Consider the following 18728-nt stretch of genomic DNA (forward strand, 5'->3'; position numbering starts at 1 on the left):
AAATACAATGGAGTGAATATGTGTTTAACAAACGTAAATATGTTTATTATAGCTGAACATTCATAGTTATATTACACACGATACAGATGAAAATAATTGCTTTGCTATAAGAATCCTCATTGCTCAGTCTACCTATGGCTGTCACTTGCTGCTGTCCCTGAAGAGGATCAGTCAACGACTAGTAACCCTCTACAGATAACAGAGTAATAAAGAGTAGCGATATAGGTTTCTCTAATGAAATAACAACTAATAATATATGTTTATAGTAGGGATGTGCAGGCTCGGATAGGTTCGAGTTTGGACAAAAGTCCAGGAATGATGATGTTCGTCCATGTAAGATGATGTTTTGCCTCTTCCTGAGTTCCGTTTTTTTGGAGGGAAAAATCCGAACTCCACGTGCAAACTCGAACCTATCCGAGCCTGCACATCCCTAGTTTATTATAGTCATCTCTAATGAGTTGCCCAAGAGCCAAGCAGGGGCTTATCGCCTCTTTTGGTGATGGCCGCTAAGGGTCTCGACTTCTTTCATGAGACGCAGGCAGAGCTCATCCTGGTGGGTAAGCGCCACACACCGAACAGACAGCGGGAGACCCACCCCTCCTTCCACAGCCTGCAGAGATAGTGATAGAGAAGCAGTTACACAGAGTAAACAGTAGGGGGAGGAAGAGAGACATGGCACATAACCACTGAGCCCCAGCAATGTTTAGACACCTGTCCAGGCTTTGGGCCTGATTCAGAGCCGGACGCAATTAGCGCTCGCTCATTCAGAAAAAGGGGGTGGCTATTCAAATGAACCGTTCGCTCCTTGCGGTCTGTTGACGCCTCCATGTCTGAACGAGCGAACAAAACATGCGTACGTTTATTTGAAAAATACGCCCCCTGGCCGCTCGCATCATACGTCATGTCCGCTATTTATTAGATTAATCGAGTACATCGAACAGCGTATAAACTGCTCGCTATTCTTGTGGTTGGTTTTTCCTACCACAATTTTGCGAGCAGTTCTGGCTATAAAATAACCCAGTGACGTGGTCAATGACGCTGCAGTTTAAATTATGCACACCCATAAAACGCCCGCTTTGACCTTTAAGCACGCCTGCGTTCTGATCTCCACTCCCCGTTTTCAAGCACCTTCCCCTGTTACCACCCACATACGCCTCATTCTGTCAATCAAAATAGCAGGCCTTCGATATAGAGCGAACAAACGATTTTCGGCCGCACTGACTGGTTCGCGCATGCGTATTAAAAACCGTACGCATGCGCAGATGGGCGAACATCGCTCGGAACGAGCGTACTGCCGCTTACGAGCTGCTCTGAATCAGGCCCTTTGTACTCATATATATAAATAAACACAATCCTGGAGATTAGACACTTTATAACAATAGTATTATGGGCTCTATTTAATACAATCCGCATTTTGAATGCAGATTGTAGTGTGATATTACCGACTGAATTCGTATTGCGAATTCAGGAAATATCACAGGGAATTTTACTAATTCTACTCCAATTGCCCTTTAGTAACTTTGGGTGAAACTAAAATAATGTGAAAAGGGTGTGAAAATAATGATAATAAATAGAGCCCTATGAGAGATAGCACAAATAAACCTCACCTATATCTTAAAAACCACTATAATAATTACCTTCTTATACAGTTTGTCCCAGGGATCATTACAGTAACCTTTGTAATTTTTTAGCTCTTCCTCGTCCTCCGCAGTGACGGAACCAACAGGAACGACTCCAGCCGGATAATTTAATATATTGTACAGCATTGTGCAGGCAATGGAAGCTGAGAGACATAAGAGAGATTGGTGACTTATGTAAGCTTCTAAGTGGCGCCCTCTTATCGCTTTGTCTAATACCCAAACCCAAACTTATAGCTGTATTGCTTCATAATTGAACAGCGCTGTGGACTATGCTGGTGCTATTTACATACATGTTAATAATAATAATAAATCATTTAGGAAGGCTTTTGTGACATCATGTGCCTAACCCTAATCCTCCCCCAAGTGCCTAACCTTAACCCCTAACCCTCCCCCTAACCCCGCTACTCACCTTCAGAATGCCGGTGGTCGGGATTCCAGCGCCAGGACCTTGACCGGTGTCGGCATGCCGGCACTGGTATTTTAAGCACCGGCATCCCCTTCGCTAGGATATTAACTATATCCCCTGTGAGCTTCACATCATACGTCTTATTTTGTCACTGTTGCACACTAATTGCCATTGTGTACAAAATGAGGTTACAGTATTACTGAGCACTTCTCCTTTGTATAAGACCAATGCTCTGTATATGTACTGTCCCCAAACACCTGCTCATTACAGACCAATCACTCAGTGCCAGAGCCGTAACTAGACTTTTTGGTGCCCTGTGCCAGAAAGAGCATTGGCGCCCCCTCATTTTTCAAATAGGGACATAATGAACCCAAAAAAGGGCCATGGCTTCATGGGGAAGGGCCAGGGAAGTGATAGAAGAGGCCAGGAGATGCTGGGGATGAAATAAGAGGAAGCTACAAGCAAGAATGATAATAAACAGAAATTTGACAGGCCCAAACAGTGCCCTCTGACCTGTGGTGCCCTGTGCCATGGCACAAGCCACACTACCTTAGTTACAGCCCTGCTCAGTGTATTTTGATGTGTGCTTCTATACGTAACGTTTTGTAGTATAAATCATAAATGAGGATGGATCTTTGATCAGTGTCTGTGGCTTGTGGTATACTGTATTTGTGTCTTGGATTTGATCCCCATAATTATGGTGCTTAAAACTATTCCATATACCAAAGTTTCACAAACTCCACCATTTACAGTCCAGGTTTTATGGATAGCCATACCGAAATCCAGATGGTTAAATCGAATTGACTGAGGTACTAATTAAGTAATCTGTGCTCAAGTATGGATATTCTTTAAAACCTGGACTGTAATGGCAGAGTTTGGGAACCACTGCCATATACTTCTGGTATATGAAGCTCTGTGAGTATGACTATATGGGGCATATTTGGCTGGTTGCCTATGGGTATACTGACCATACGGGGCACATTAGATTGATGGAATACAATCTCTATGGGTATACTGGCCATTAGAGGCACATTAGGTTGGTGGCATACAAAGCTCTATGGGTATACTGGCCATACGGGACACATTAGGTTGGTGGCATACAAAGATATATATCGGTATAGTGGCCATACAGGGCACATTAGGTTGCTGGAATACAAAGCTCTATGGGTATACTGGCCATTAGAGGCACATTAGGTTGGTAACATACAAAGATCTATATCGGTATAGTGGCTATACAGGGCACATTAGGTTGATGGAATAGAAAGCTCTATGGGTATACTGGCCATAAGGGGCACATTAGGTTGTTGGCATACAAAGCTCTATGGGTATACTGGCCATATGGGGCACATTAGGTTGGTGACATACAAAGCTCTATGAGTATACTGGCCACAAGGGGCACATTAGGTTGGTGGCATACAAAGCTCTATGGGTATACTGGCCATAAGAGGCACATTAGGTTGGTGACATACAAAGCTCTATGGGTATACTGGCCATATGGGGCACATTAGATTGGTGGCATACAAAGCTCTATGGGTATACTGGCCATATGGGGCACATTAGATTGGTGGCATACAAAGTTCTATGGGTATACTGGCCATATGGAAGTAAGTTAGACAATTGAGTCTGATAATTCTTTTGTCATGAACATTGAATATATATTTTTTCTCTGTACTGAAATAAATATATCCTTATGTACCATAGCGCACATGCTGAGATCTCCCTTTTATTCTGCAATAAGAACTTCTTATATCTTACATGAAGTACACCAGTTATATCATTATCATTACATTATGCACATTCTATATCTCATGTTGTTGTATTGGCTGCTAATAATTAGTGAGTGTTGCATGTGCCACTGTCATTATACACTGCAGGACCCCATCGGGGGACCTAAGGTGGTCCTACTGTAGTGAGAGGGGGTGCAGCTACAAGGACCCGACAGCTGAGAATGGTTTTCTATTAAACCTAAGCCGCACCATTTCCAGCGGACAAAATGTACAAAAGGGCTCGTAATAAATGTTGCTGTGGGGCCCATAAATCTCCAGTTACACCCTGTATAATAATATATATAAATTAGTGACGAAACACTGTGACTTATAGAAATACCGTAAAGTCTCCCCGGATAACCGATGTTGAAGGCCGGGCCCAACATGGGACATAGGACCACATCTAGATTCAGCTTTCTCCACTCAGTGAGGAATTCTGTCTGGTATTCCTAAAAGAAAAGACTTATCATAAGAGCTGACATTCACAGACAGACCTCCGAGAACAGACTGGGGTACATGAATTATAGGTATTTAATATGTGAATAAAATTTAACAGTGTCATTAAAGAGACATTACTGAGAAATTATTTGAAATTAGAATTACATATATTAATTAAATATGAACACACTTGCCACATATACCATGTTTACCAGATATATATCCAATCCTCTCCTATTTACATCTCTGACCTTATCTCCGTGCACACTCCTGCCCGGGTTGGGTACGGGATGCCGGTGGTCAGAGTCCCGACACTTTCCTCCCGACAGGGTTAGGATACCGACACCTGTCAGTCGGTATCCTAACGCTTCCCCTAACCCTCCCTCCCCTATGCCTAAACTTAACCTCCCTCCTAGTGCCTAAACCTAACCTCCCTCTCCCTGCACCCTAAACCTCCCCCTAGTGTCTATCCCTAACCCCTAACTCTCCTAACAGGATTCTGACAGGTGTCTGGATTACGGCGCCGGTATTCTAATTGCCGAGATATTGACTGTATCCCCTCCCGCCCATCCACTTCGCTCCACAAATTAATGCTCACCAACTAATTACTTCATCCCACTCCCTCCTGCAAGATTTTGCCCGTGCTGCTCCCTACCACTGGAACTCTCTTGCTCTCCCTTTCCCTATCAGACTCCACATCTCTACAAAGTTTAAAACAGGCTCTCAAGACCCACTCCTTTATCAAAGCTTTCCAGCTCTTATCCTAACCTACCTTCCATGCTCCTTACTCACTGTCTCTCCCCTCTGTGTCACCCCCATCTGTCTCCCACTCCCCTTTAGATTGTAAGCTCTAACGAGCAGGACCCTCTTCCCTCATGTGCTTCTCCTTTTCTCACTTATACAATCATCTCTTCCCCATGCCCAACAATGGCACCAAATGTTCTGTACTGTAATTATTTTTTTCTTGTTTTGTTCATACTGTTTCTGTTTGCGTACTCTGTAAGGCCCTAATGAACCCTTGTGGGCGTCCTGTGGATCCTAAGGACTTTGAAGAAATAGGTATACTTCTGAAGAAGCTGGATATCGATTTACCAACGAAACGCGTTAAGCCTCTCCACCATCTATATCCATTCATCTTGGACACTTTGACACATTTTCCTGCTTTTGGGACATTTGCATCAACACAGGATAACAGCTACAAGTGGATCCCACCCAGTCTATACTCTGTGATAATACCAACAGGATTTGGACACATGATAATTTCTTTGGACTGAGATTAAGGATACGCCACCTGGTAAATATTTGCTGTACCTAATTACACGGAACCAACAATTGTCCCACAGCTAGTGTCTTTATCGAATATGGATTAACCAGCCTCCCCTAATAGCGATTACATATGACTACAACTATTTTTAATACAGCACTTATTTTGTGCATTTTATTATTTTCCATATAACAAATTTTATTATATTGTAATGTATTAAATGCGATATTAATTGACTACACATCCGTATCTGAGTTTTTATATACAACAACTATATATAGCGCTGGTATCAACTATTTGTATATTTGAAGAAATATAGTTAACAAAGATAAGTCTACCATAACTAAATTTCTTCTTCAGGGTCCATAGGTGATCCACAGGGATACCATGGGGATGTCCCATAGCAGTTTCCCCTAAGGCCAGGGACGCTCTTGAGCAGAAAGGAGAAGGTGTAGAACCTGAGAAAGGTGTGGACGGAAGACCACGTGGCTGCCTTGCACAATTGTTCAGCAGAAGCGCTTATGATGGCCATACAAATTTGCCATACAATACAGAATCTGATTTCCTAAAGGAAATAGTACGATCCACATAGATCCGAAAAGCACGAACCACATCCAAGGAGGCTTCACCTGCAGAAATATCCGAGGACTGGAAGGCCTGAACCACAATCTATTAATTCAAATGGAATCGGGATACCACTTTAGGGAGGTTACCAGCCCTGGTACAGAAGACAGCTCTGTCTGGATGAAAGATCAAGAATGGGGAGTGACAGGAGAGCGTTGTCAAATTATATACCCTGCTCACAGAGGAGATAGCGAAGAGAAAGAGCGTCTTCACTGTCAGCCATTTGAGGTCTACTGAGTCCAGAGGTTCAAACGGAGGAGCCTGTACAGCCCGGAGAACCAAGGACAAATCCCACGGAGCCACCGGATGGACAAAAAGGAGGTTGAAGGCGGAGAGCACCTTGAAAGACTGTTCTAACATTAGACAGGGGAGTGATCCTTCACTGGAACCAGATTGACAGAGCAGAAACTTGAACTCTAAGGAAGGCCAGATGGAGGTCGAGGTCTAACCCCGCCTGGAGAAAGGCAAGCCCCCGGGAGACCCTAAAAAGTATATGGTCCCCCTGGGCTCTTAAAGGGATCTCTCAAGAGTCATGCCGTGAAAGACAGATGAGGTAGGTATGGGTACAGGCAAGGACTCTGCTAGTAGATCCTGCCATAGAGTCAGTGGGAATGGAGTGTCTATGGAGAGACTTCGTAGGTCGATGAACCAATGTCGCCTGGGCAAGGCTGGGGCTATTAGTATCACCATCCCGACTTCTTGCTTGAACTTTCGGAGAACTCTCAGGAGGAGAGAGATTGGAGGAAAGAGGTATGCAAGATTTAAGTCCCACCTCACTGCCAGAGCGTCCACAAAGGCAGCTGAGGGATCTCTGGTCCTGGACCCATACCTGAGGACCTTGTGGTTGTGACGTGAAGCCATCAGGTCTATGTCTGGCAGGCCCCATTGTCCACCAGGAGTTGAAAGCCATCCAGATTTAGAGCCCACTCTCTGGCGTGTATGTCCTGATGGCAGTCCGCTTCCCAGTTGAGCACTCTGGGGATGAACACTGTTGAGATTGCCGGGAGATGACATTCGGCCCAGACCAGAATGTGTGCTTCTTCCCGCATGGCTGCCCGACTTCGCGTGCTTTCCTGATGGTTGAGGTAGGCTACCACAGTCAAGTTTTATACTGAATTTAGACCGGCCTGTCCCGAAGCAGATCTTGTGCCAGAGAGAGCGCTCTGTACACTGTTTGCCCCTCCAGAATGTTTATGGGCAGGCGACTTTCCTCGGTTGTCCACCATCCCTGAAAGGTATGATGACCGATTACCACATCCCATCCGCGAAGGCTGGCATCTGTAGTGAGAAGTCCCCAATTTGGAATCTAGAAGGGGCGACTCTTGTCCGGATTGGACGTCTGTAGCCACCATGAGAGGGAAAACCGAACCTCCGGAGAGATGAGGATCATCTGGGAGCAGATCAGATGATACTGTCCGTTCCACCGGGAGAGAATCAATTGTTGAAGGGGCCTGGAACTGGGCATATTCTACCATATCAAAGGAGATACCATGGACCCCAGGACCTGCATTGCTAAGTAAATGGATACCCCCTGATTGTAGAGCAAGTTGCGCAAGTGTAGTATAAAAAGTTTGTCCGCTGGCAGAACAATCCTCTGTATTCGAGAATCCAGGAGTGCCCAAAGATGTACAATCCGCTATGTCGGAGATAGGTAGGACTTTATCCAATTGATGAGCCAGCCGTGTGTTTGCAGGCAGTCAACGGTCAGGTGGAGATGTCGTTGTAACACAACTGGTGAATGTGCCAAGATTAAGTGGTCATCTAGGTATGGCAGGATTCTGATTCCATGGCACCTGAGGTGGGCCACCATAACTTCCATTATTATGGTAAATAACTGAGGGGCTGTTGACAGACCAAAGGGCAGCACCCGAAACTGGTAATGTTGCTGCAGAACATCAAACTGTAGGAACTGCTGGTGGGTTGGAGTAATAGGTACATGCAGATATGCATCCTGAATGTCCAGAGAAACCATGAAATCCCCAGGCTCCAATGCCAGGACAATTTATCACACATTTTCCATGTGGAACTTGGGTACTCGGATAAATCTGTTGAGGGGATGGAGATTCAGAATAGGCTGGTGAGACGCATTCGGCTTCTGAATCAAAAAGAGAGTGGAATAAAAACCTAGTTCCTCGTTGAGCCGAAGGAACCGGTATTTTCACACATGAACGCAGCAGGGAGTGAATAGCTTCCTGGAGGGCCAGGGCCTTGATAGGGTCTGATGGGGGACATGTGCAAAAAAAATAGCTGTGGAGGACACCTGAGGAAGGTGAGGGCGTACTCCTGAGAGATCACTTCTCGGACCCAAGCATCTGTTGTTGCTTAATGCCAAGATCAGACGGAGAGTTTGTCGTCACACTTGGAACCTGGACGTCTGGCCAACCAAGACTGCTTGGATCGCGGCTTAGTAGTCTTGTGAGAACTAGACTGCCTGGGAAAGGACTGCTCACTTGCCTTACCATGAGGGCTAAAGAACAGAGAAGAGGACAGCCTAGGCTTAGGGACAGCTTCTTCCTAAATATGGGAGATGTAGGTCAGTTTTACCCTGGTAGGGTCTTATGGCAGGCTCTCTTCCAGTGCCTCTGCCCATCCTTCGATAGCCTTAGCCACACAGGCCACGGCCATACTGTAGCTGGCCTGCTGATAGCGCCAGAAAGCAAGCAGACTGACTTGAGACAAGTAAAAGCAGAGTAGAACTTCTGACAAAGCGTGCCACATGCGAATCAACAGTAGGAGGGATTTCTGACTTAGCACACTCACTATTAGGGAGAGGGTAAAAAGACACTAGTCTTTTTGGGTCCTGGAACCGTTGCCAGGAGTACCCCAAGCTTCCCCCATGAGCTCAGTTTGCTGTTCTGATAGAGGGAATTCAGCCTTAACCACCTTTTGACGTTTAAACATCTGGGTTTTTGGCTTAGGGGCCGGCTCATCATCCTCTACATTCAGGATCGATATAACCGCCCTCACTAAAGGAGGGACATCCACTGTTGAATGACAGTTCTCCTTGCCCGAGGGAGACCCAGAGAGAGAACCCTGTGCATCATTTGCCTCCACAGATGATGCATTAGAATCCGAAAGCGGGGTGGACTGAGAGGATGATACAGTCCGCCTAAGTGTTTTAGTGGCTGTCTGTCCGCCTTTTGCTGATAGGCGGCAGACGATTGAGCCATATTCTGCACTGAGTGGACATAAACATCCATCCAAGGAGGATGCATAGGGGTTACTGACATAGTAGGCTGTAATAGCTGTGGGTACCCCATGGTGGAAGGCAGCATGAGGGCTGATAAGAGGTCCACTAGCTGCGTCATAACCTATGATAAGGAGGACACCAAAGGTGGCTCCTGGACAGGGGCTGGTACGGTGGACTGAGGAGGTGGTACATAACAAATAACACACAGACCATTCTGCATGAAATCCTAAGGGGACAAGCCCGCTGAATAGGATCTGCAAGTAACCAGCACAGGGGCCTCAGGCTCCTGTTTACCCTTAGAAGACATAGTAATAACCAGCTAGCAGCACACAATCAGTGTATGACTAGTAATGCAGAGTGACACATTTCACAAATACAAGTAAATGTGAAGTAATAATGAACCCCTACACGCCTGGTAGTTGAGGGTTTAAATAAGAGCAGCAGGGATAGATATAACTGACGGAACGTTTTAAGACAGTATAATGCACATAAATAAATCTACTTATAATGGGCACTAAATCAACTACTCAAGCCTCAAAGGGCTGGCAGAGTTATAAAGGAAGACTGGACCCAAATCTCCTGAGACCTGTAGCTTCAGAATTAATGGCTGCTGAGTGTCTCCTATAGGCAGGGCCGGATTAAAGGGGGGGCGACAGGGACGATCGTCCCTGGGCCCCCACACCTGAAGGGCCCCCACACCCAGCCATCGGGGTTAAAGTGAACCAGAGGAGACGGAACCAGTTCCGCCTCCTCCGGACACCTAACCCCGGTGCCGCACGGAGACACCAAATGCCCGCTGAGATTGTAACCAGCAGGTGCCCGGCTCCCTCCCCGCAGCGGCAGCCAGAGCCGGTGACTAGAGCTCACACGTGAGTTCCGGCTCAGGCAGTGAACTATGGGAGAGACGTCATGCGTCTCTCTCATAGTGCAGAGGAGCAGTGCCAGCCGAGCGGATCAGAAGGCAGCGGGAGCGGGGCTTAAGGTAAGTATGATTTTATTTTTTTCTCTTTTTAGCGCAAGCGGCTTTTCCACTGCTGTGGGGGACATTACTCGGGGGGGGGGACTACTGGGGGCATTACTACAGGGGACATTACTCGGGGGGGGACATTACTACTGTGGGCATTACTCGGGGGGGGATTGCTACTGGGGGCAATACTCTGGGGGCATTACTACTGGGGGCAATACTCGAGGGGGACATTACTACAGGGGACATTACTCGGGGGGGACATTACTACAGGGGACATTACTACTGGTGCCACTACCACAGGGGGCATTACTACTGGTGCTACTACCACAGGGGGCACAACTACAGGGGTATTACTACTGAGGGCATTACTATTGGTCACACACAGGAGGCATGACTACTGGGGGCACAAATACAGGGGTATTACTACTGGGGGTATAACTACAGGGGGCATTACTATTGGGAACACTACTACTGTGGGTATAACTACAGGGGGCATTGCATAGGGGGCACTGCATAAGGGGCAACACTCCTGGGGGCACTACTACTGGGTGCACTGCATAAAGGGCACGTAATGGGGGCCCCCACATGTTTGTTGCCCAGGGGCCCCCACAGACCTTAATCCGGCCCTGCCTATAGGGAAGAGGGTGAGGAGGAGGAACAGCTCAGAAGCGGGAAATCTCAAAGTGAGGGATCGTGCTCTGGGCTGGGGGAGAGGATGCCGGGGGAGAGCCTACCTCCCCGCTGCTACACCAACCGCCGGGTGCCGCTGGCCTCTTCATGGTCCCCGATGCCAGCTTTTAACTGCACCTTTGGTCTAGAGGGGGAGCGGATGAAGCAGTCACCCCACTGCAGCGTCCTCTGGCAGATCTCCACCGCCGGAGGTAAGGACGTGATATCACCATCACTCTTTTTTCTTCAGAAACACAAAAGGACTATTTCATTTTGTTGTGGTTTTACGTTTTGATATTACTTCACATATGGTCTTTTATGTTTGTGTTTAAATTTCATATTGTATTCCACAGAGTGGATCATCTCTAGAAAAGGAAAAACCTCCATATCAACGACCTCCACGATTTAAGTATAATTTTATCTGTATCGCCTTAGATCTTTTTTCCCATTGCTTTTTAATTCTCCCCCTGTAAGTGCCTAAACCTACCCCCCCTCCCCGCTCCCTAAACCTAACCCTCCCGGGGGGGTGACTAGCCCTAACCTACCCCTGGGGTTGCCTAACCCTAAACCAACCTTCCCCTAGCCTGACCCTAACCCTCCCAGGGGGGTGTCTAATCCTAAATCCCCCCCAGGAGTCCCTAACATAACCCCCTCCCTGCGGCTGTCCGCACCCTGCGCCCGGCTTACCTTCGTTCGGTGTGCCAGGCGTCAGGATCCCAACGTAGGGATAATGATAGGCGGCAGGATTTTGACGCCTATCATTAGTCCCTTGGCGGGATATGACAGTCGGGAAGCCGGCGGTCGGTATTTCGCCCGCCGGCTTCCTGACTACATGCATTTTAGACTGGTCTTAAAAATATCCGCATGTTTACACCATGTATTCTCCAATTCTTTTACTGTGTAAGCCCCAACCACAATGGTCAGTAGACAATTCCTCATACCACCCAACATTTGCAAGGGTCGCACGTAAATTTGGGGGCCTTGTCATACGTCACGCCCCCAATCTTAATCATGCTGGGGGCCTCCTTCCACCGCTGCTCTGCTATTTCTTCCATAGCTGTATCCATAGATTTATCACTCCCTCTGTATCATACATGCCTACTCTCCCGGAAGTCGTGGGAGGCTCACGATTTTTCGGGTAACTCCCCGCACACCCCGTAGAGTAGGCACTTCTCCTGCATTCCTGCCCACTTCCTAGTGAAGTAGGCAGAATGGGGGAGAATTTCTAGAGCAAACGTGGATTCCCGTGTAGGGGGCGAGGCTTAATGACGCTATTCTGCAATAATCAAGTAATTTGGTCCCGCCCCTATTTAAATTTGCACCAAGGACACAGAGTGTGAGCGGGTGGGAATTTATGTGGAATAATCCACCAGGGTAATATATCTATGTAGAGAAAAGTGATTGGACACTGACAGGACATAGATAAACAATATTTTATTGACGTCAGTACTTTGTAGGTCCACCACGTGCAGTGATTACTGCAGACACCCTTCTTGGCAAACTGTCTGTCCACAAGTTACTGGATAACAGCAGGGGGTATGTTTTGCCATTCCGCCTTACGTACACTGACCAACTGTGACACTGAAGAAGGTCGAGTCAGCCTAGAACGCACCCATCGTTCTAATTCGTCCCAGAGGTTCTCACTGGGGTTAAGATCTGGAGTCAGAGGTGGCCAGTACATCCAGGTTACCACATTTTCTGTATACTAGTCCAGCGTCACCCTGGAAACATGGCAGGTGGCATTGTCATCCTGATAAAAACATTCATTGCTTCTGTAGAACTGCCACAATGAACATCTTTATACTTCTCAGAGTTAATGTGACCATGCACGGACCCATGCTAAACCAGCTGCAATGCAGAGGTGTCCAATCACTTTTGTCTACATAGTGTACATTGTATATGAGAGATAATCTGGAAGAGCACACAGGGTCTTACCTTGCACCAACACTGGAATTTAGAAACCTGGAAATCCTCGGATACTGGAAATATTTAAAATAAGATTTACGTACAGGGAAAAAATATCAGCATCACTATAAATTTTAAAATATTTTATCTTCAAGTTAATATTAGATGCCGCATTGCAACACTGAGTTCTATGTACTATACAGATGGTTCAGGATCTGCTCTGAATGCTGAAGTTTTATAATCAGTGGCTATGTAGCTAACCAACAGCGGCCAAATATCTGGAGACGGAACCAGTTACGCCTCCTCCGGCCCACCTCAGCCCAGCGTCGCAGGTAGGCTCCATTTGCTGGGCGCCCACTGATATTCTGTTACCAGCGGGCGCCCAGATCTTTCCCCACAACAACACTGGCAGGTGGAGGCTGGAGCTCACTCCAGAGCTCCGGCTTCCAGCTCCTGAAGTGTGCACTATGGGCGAGATGTCATGAGGTCTCTCCCATAGTTCCGAGGAGCAGCCTGTTGAACGGCCGGGGATTCAGGTGCGGTTCTTATGGTAAGTATTGTGTTGGGGGTTTTTTGTGTGTAAGCAGCATTACTACTGGGGGCATTACTATTGGTATCACTACTACAGGGAGCATTACTATTGTGGGAACTACTACAGGGGGCATTATTATTGATGGCATTACTATTGGGTGCATTACTATTGCAGGCATTAATATTGGGGGCACTACTACAGGGGGCATTACAGCTAGGGGCATTATTATTTGGGAATTACTATTGGGGGTACTACTACAGAGAACATTACTACTGGGAGGCATTACTACTGGGGGCATTACTACTGGGGGCACTACTACATGGGGCACTGCATAGGGGGCACTGCATAGGGGGCACTGTATAAGGGGCACTACCACTATGGACACTGCATAAGGGCCACTGCCACTACTGGGGGCACTGCATAAGGGGCACCACTACTGCGGGAACTGCATAAGGGGCACTACTACTGTCGGCATTATGTGTATTAGGGGCACTACTACTGTGGGTATTGTGTATACGGGACATTACTTTGGGTTAAAAAGTTAAAATGCCCATTGGTCACAACTTAATGTACCTGCTGCTTACACACCGCTAATTTCTTCTCATGGACTCAAGGTCTAAGGATTACTATTGGGGCTAGGAAACCCATGTCAGGGGCATTATCAAAGTGTCACTTAGGATTTTAGCGAGTATTAAGTGAAGCAATAAAACATAACATATTCACTTATGTAACCATTGTGTAAACCATTGTGTCTGCCGGAGCAATGACAGATTTTCGGAATTATGCTGTAGAGTGAGAAAGTTACTAATCAGTGTTAGGGCACCTGGGCGCACTTACCAAACACAGGGACAGGGGTTGGGGGACAGGAGCAGTCTGTTTCTTTACAGTAGTATTCAGGTTATGGGCTTTTGCTAGATATGTTATATATTCTCATATAGAAAAATCATTTATTAATTAGTGGGATAAAAGTATAGCTACAATATGGGGCCTGTTTATTTATTATCAGGTTTTAGACCCAATAATTAGAAAATGATTATTGCCAATAAGGAATGATGTACCGCATGCATGTATTTAAATGCACTCGCAGGAATCTGTCCTTGCTGATTGTAAAAGTAAAGTGATCACTAATGTGACCACTTTGCTTTCAGTTTTCGGGACGTTAGTTACCAGGACCAAGCTCTGGAATGAATTGCTCGTTTCCGCATTATTTTAGGAGAAATTTGATTGATGAATAGAGTTCTAAGGAACCTATTCATCATCACTTAATTTTTACAAAAGTTGTAAAAATTAAGTTATTGGGCCATTCATTAAGGAGGTAAAGTAGGAGATATCACAGATATCTCCTACTTACCTTCCTCTGGCGGAATGGCCCGCTGTCCCCATACACTAGTAACACAGATATCTCCTACTTACCTTCCTCTGGCGGAATGGCCCGCTGTCCCCATACACTAGTATCACAGATATCTCCTACTTACCTTCCTTTGGCGGAATGGCCCGCTGTCCCCATATACTAGTATCACATATATCTCCTGCTTGCCGTCCTTTGGCGGAATGGCCCGCTGTCCCCATACACTAGTATCACAGATATCTCCTGCTTAAATTTCTTTGGCGGAATGACCCGCTGTCCCCATACACTAGTATCACAGATATCTCCTGCTTATCTTCCTCTCGCGGAGTGGCCCGCTGTCCCATACACTAGTATCACAGATATCTCCTGCTTAAATTCCTTTGGCGGAATGGCCCGCTATCCCCATACACTAGTATCACAGATATCTCCTGCGCGGAATGGCCCGCTGTCCCCATACACTAGTATGGGGACAGAATTCATCAAGCACCATAAATACAATATTTTCAGAGCTTGATTGCTGGAGCATTCGCCATCTTCCGTATGGGAAGGAGTCCTGGGTCGTGAAAAGGGATCCTTTCGGATGTCGGAGCTCTTGTGTGCATGCGTGACCTCCTCCGAGAGGAGCAATGAAAGTGTTCGGGAAGACAGCTGATTTGATGAATTCCTCCGGCGCTCTCGTCGAGAAGAAACGTTAACTGTCGAAGTCCGTTCAGACAATGATAATTAACATATTGAATAGACCAATTAGTGTTTATAATTATGTTGTGTTTTTTTCATTTTTGTTTATATTGAAATTGTCCGTGTTAAATTTAATTAAGTTCACAAATTTACTTACAGTAAGAATTGTTTTTTTTTTTTTTTTTTCGTATCTACATACTATCGGCCGGAAAATGAAGCCCAGGATCCTCTTCACCACGTCGGGCATCTTACAGAGTTGTGCGCATTCCCCCAGGTTGGGGTCTATGAAGTTGTTCTTACTAATAGAAATAAAATACAAGGTGGTTATATAAAGTGGCCCCATTTATTCACTACCCCTGAAATGCATGAGTTTTCCGAACATTCCAGGAGAGTGGGCAACTTACGGACAAAGGTTTTTAGTTTCCCCTGCCTATACATACTATGCCAGGTTATCAGCCCCCGCCATCTTTATTAGCCCCCCTGCATTTCCTGATCACAGAGGTCATGGCATCAGAGACTGCCCCACAAACGCTGGCCAGGATTTTATTATGGATCCGTTAGAGTGCTGCCTCATGTGCACAGCACTCTAGAGCTTCAGCAGTCCCACAGCTGAACATTTAGTTCCCTGCTGACTATAGGCCGCATAGGGGAGCAAGGCCAGAAAGCATCACAGGTGGCCACATGGTGCCTGCAGACAGTTGAGGCCCCCCGTTGATAGTTACACCGATTGTCATAAGATATTCTTTAAGAGCTCTGCTAGGGGGGAGATGCTGAGCAAAGATCCTTATGCACATCAACTCATCGTAACATAAAGGGATTCTCTCCCGCTTTCCTAAGTGCCCTCCAGTCTGCTTACTGCAATGTTATCTATATATAACTAGAGAATTATCCTCATCCCTGTGCTCTGATCCATTGGAGATTCCATTCCACAGCTGGCAATATTCTCATATTATTGGCTCTGTCTGAGGTAAAAAAAACACCAAATAAATAAAAAATACTTAATTTCTATATATACTGTATATTGTTAGAGGTGTCCAGCATGGAATCTGGTATCCAGAACATTAGGTAAATCCAGAAAAAGTTCCTGTGACTGAGGACAAATTATGTGATAATTAGGGATGCAATCGGGAAGCCGGCTGACATTAAACTGACAGCTGGCTCCCGACTGTCATATCCCGGCGAGGGTGAAATTCCCGGCGTCTAGATGTATACGCTGCTCATTTCCCCGATGCCAGGAGACCGGCGTCCGGCATCCCGATCGAAGGGATGCTGGGCGCCGCGAGCGGACAGCCGTGGGGGGGAAGGGTTAGGTTTAGTGCACCCGGGCGGGACTTAGGGTTAGGCACCCCCCCGTGAGGGTTAGGGTCAGGCTAGGGGGAGGGAGGGTTAGGCACCCCCCCGGGGGACTTAAGTTTAGGCAGTGGGGAAGGGCTGGTTAGGGTTAGGCACTTACGGGAGGATTAGGGTTAGGCACTTGGGGGGAGGTTAGGGTTAGGCACCCCTAAGGAGAGATCCTGTCAAGGTGTATGACTTCCCCTTATTCCCTTGTAGAGCAGTGCTCCTCACAGTGACTGTAGGAAGATGTGATAATTAATCCTGTCAAGGTGTATAACTTCCCCTTATTCCCTTGTGTAGCAGTGCTCCTCACAGTGACTGTAGGTGGATGTGATCATTAGTCATATCTGGGTGTACAACTTCCTCTCATTCCCTTGTATAGCAGTGCTCCTCACAGTGACTGTAGGAAGATGTGATCATTAGTCCTGTCTGGGTGTACAACTTCCCCTCTTTCCCTTGTAGAGCAGTGCTCCTCACAGTGACTGTAAGAAGATGTGATAATTGATCCTGTCAAGGTGTATGACTTCCCCTTATTCCCTTGTAGAGCAGTGCTCCTCACAGTGATTGTAGGAAGATGTGATCATTGGTCATGGCTGTGTTTATGACTTTCCTCTCATATTTTTATGTTTTCTCTTGGTTTTTCCATACTTTTGTCATATTATAATTATAAATATGACAAAACCCTTTTTATTTTTTCTGTTCTTTTTCACTTCAATATGAAAAGGGGGTCTATTTACTAAGCTTTGTTAGGAGATAAAGTGAACGGTACCTTACCACCGTTCACTTTGGCCCGTAATCAATTTGAGCCGAGCTACGGCCCGGACTTAACGCTGCCTTCGCCTGTTTTGTAGGCGTTAAAGTATCGCGCGCGTGCCCGCGTATCCCCGTATTCAATTTGAAAGTAGGCGAAAACGGGACCTGGCGATACTTGGATCGGCGTTAAAAAAACTGGAATTTTCGGGAAATAATCCTAGGACCCCCCCAAAAGATGTCCAGACATGGGGGATCACTATGGGTACCCCCGTTTTTGACTGCAAAAGAAAAATCGGGTTTTAAATAGCCGCTGCAGGTGTTTTTTTTCTTGACTTTGAAGAAGTGATGCAGAAGAGCACTTAGCTAATTTTTTTCGTTTTTAAAAATGGTCCCATCAAATTTGGGGTACATGAAAATGGGTACTAGCATATTTTTAAGTCCCAAAACGCATTTTTATAAATTCTGCAAAAATGCACCTGCCACGGCTATTTGAAACCCCGACTTCCTTCAGGAGTTAAAAATGGGGGTACCCATAGTGATCCCCCATGTCTACACATGTTTGGGCGATTCACACCACGTAGGAACTGTCAGTAGCCGGAGCCAATCAGCGGCCGCTCTACAGTCAGTGCAGCCGCTGATTGGCTCTTGGGAAGTGCCAGCTCCATGCATGTTCCGTCAGCTGGCATTCGGGAGCTATCAGTATGTGTGGCAACACACATACTGATAGCTGTTGTGTGGGTCGTGTAAACTCGTTTTTTTGTTTTGCTAAGTTCCTGGATTACTGCGGAGACCGGCGCCAGAATATAGGTGAGTATGAATTTTTGCAGACCCATTCATTGAGGACAATCTACTGGACAAGGGGACAGACACATCTGGTATAGGTAAGTATGTGTGAATGGGTAGGTGTGTGTAATAAAGTTATACTGTCACGGTGTGTGTGTTTTGTCTTTTTTTAACTATTTATTTTACAGTGAAGTTACAGGTGCCGCATGTCTGCTGGCACTTGTTGTTCCTCAAGTGCAAAATGGCAGGCATGCTGTCACTTGTAGTTCCACTGTAAAACACAATAGTTTTACATTATTTGCCCCCCCCATTACATCCATACCCACCAAACCAGAGGTATGGGGAAGAGCCCCAGGCTTCAGCGTAAGCCTGTGGTGCTCGGGAAGGGGGGACCCAGAGATCACCGGCTTGCGCTGACCGATTTGGGATG

The 18728-nt window shown here is 46.4% G+C and overlaps 1 protein-coding gene across 1 annotated transcript in view; it reads right to left on the reverse strand.

The window, feature by feature from the left end:
* Positions 1-481: 481 nt before the first annotated feature.
* The window catches only part of LOC148474662 (vitamin D3 hydroxylase-associated protein-like), a 40407-nt gene continuing 22160 nt past the window's right edge, over positions 482-18728 (reverse strand). Inside the window, exons 9-16 of the mRNA XM_088458282.1 lie at positions 15627-15726; positions 12900-12943; positions 11050-11208; positions 8961-9316; positions 8598-8605; positions 4153-4261; positions 1638-1783; positions 482-610 (exon numbers count right to left, since the gene is read on the reverse strand). Coding sequence (XP_088314408.1) covers positions 482-610; positions 1638-1783; positions 4153-4261; positions 8598-8605; positions 8961-9316; positions 11050-11208; positions 12900-12943; positions 15627-15726 — 1051 coding nt within the window. The remainder of the gene's footprint in view (positions 611-1637; positions 1784-4152; positions 4262-8597; positions 8606-8960; positions 9317-11049; positions 11209-12899; positions 12944-15626; positions 15727-18728) is intronic.

The sequence above is a fragment of the Taudactylus pleione genome, unplaced genomic scaffold, assembly GCF_031769625.1.
Source record: "Taudactylus pleione unplaced genomic scaffold, aTauple2 ptg000824l, whole genome shotgun sequence".
NCBI classification, from domain to species: Eukaryota; Metazoa; Chordata; class Amphibia; order Anura; family Myobatrachidae; genus Taudactylus; species Taudactylus pleione.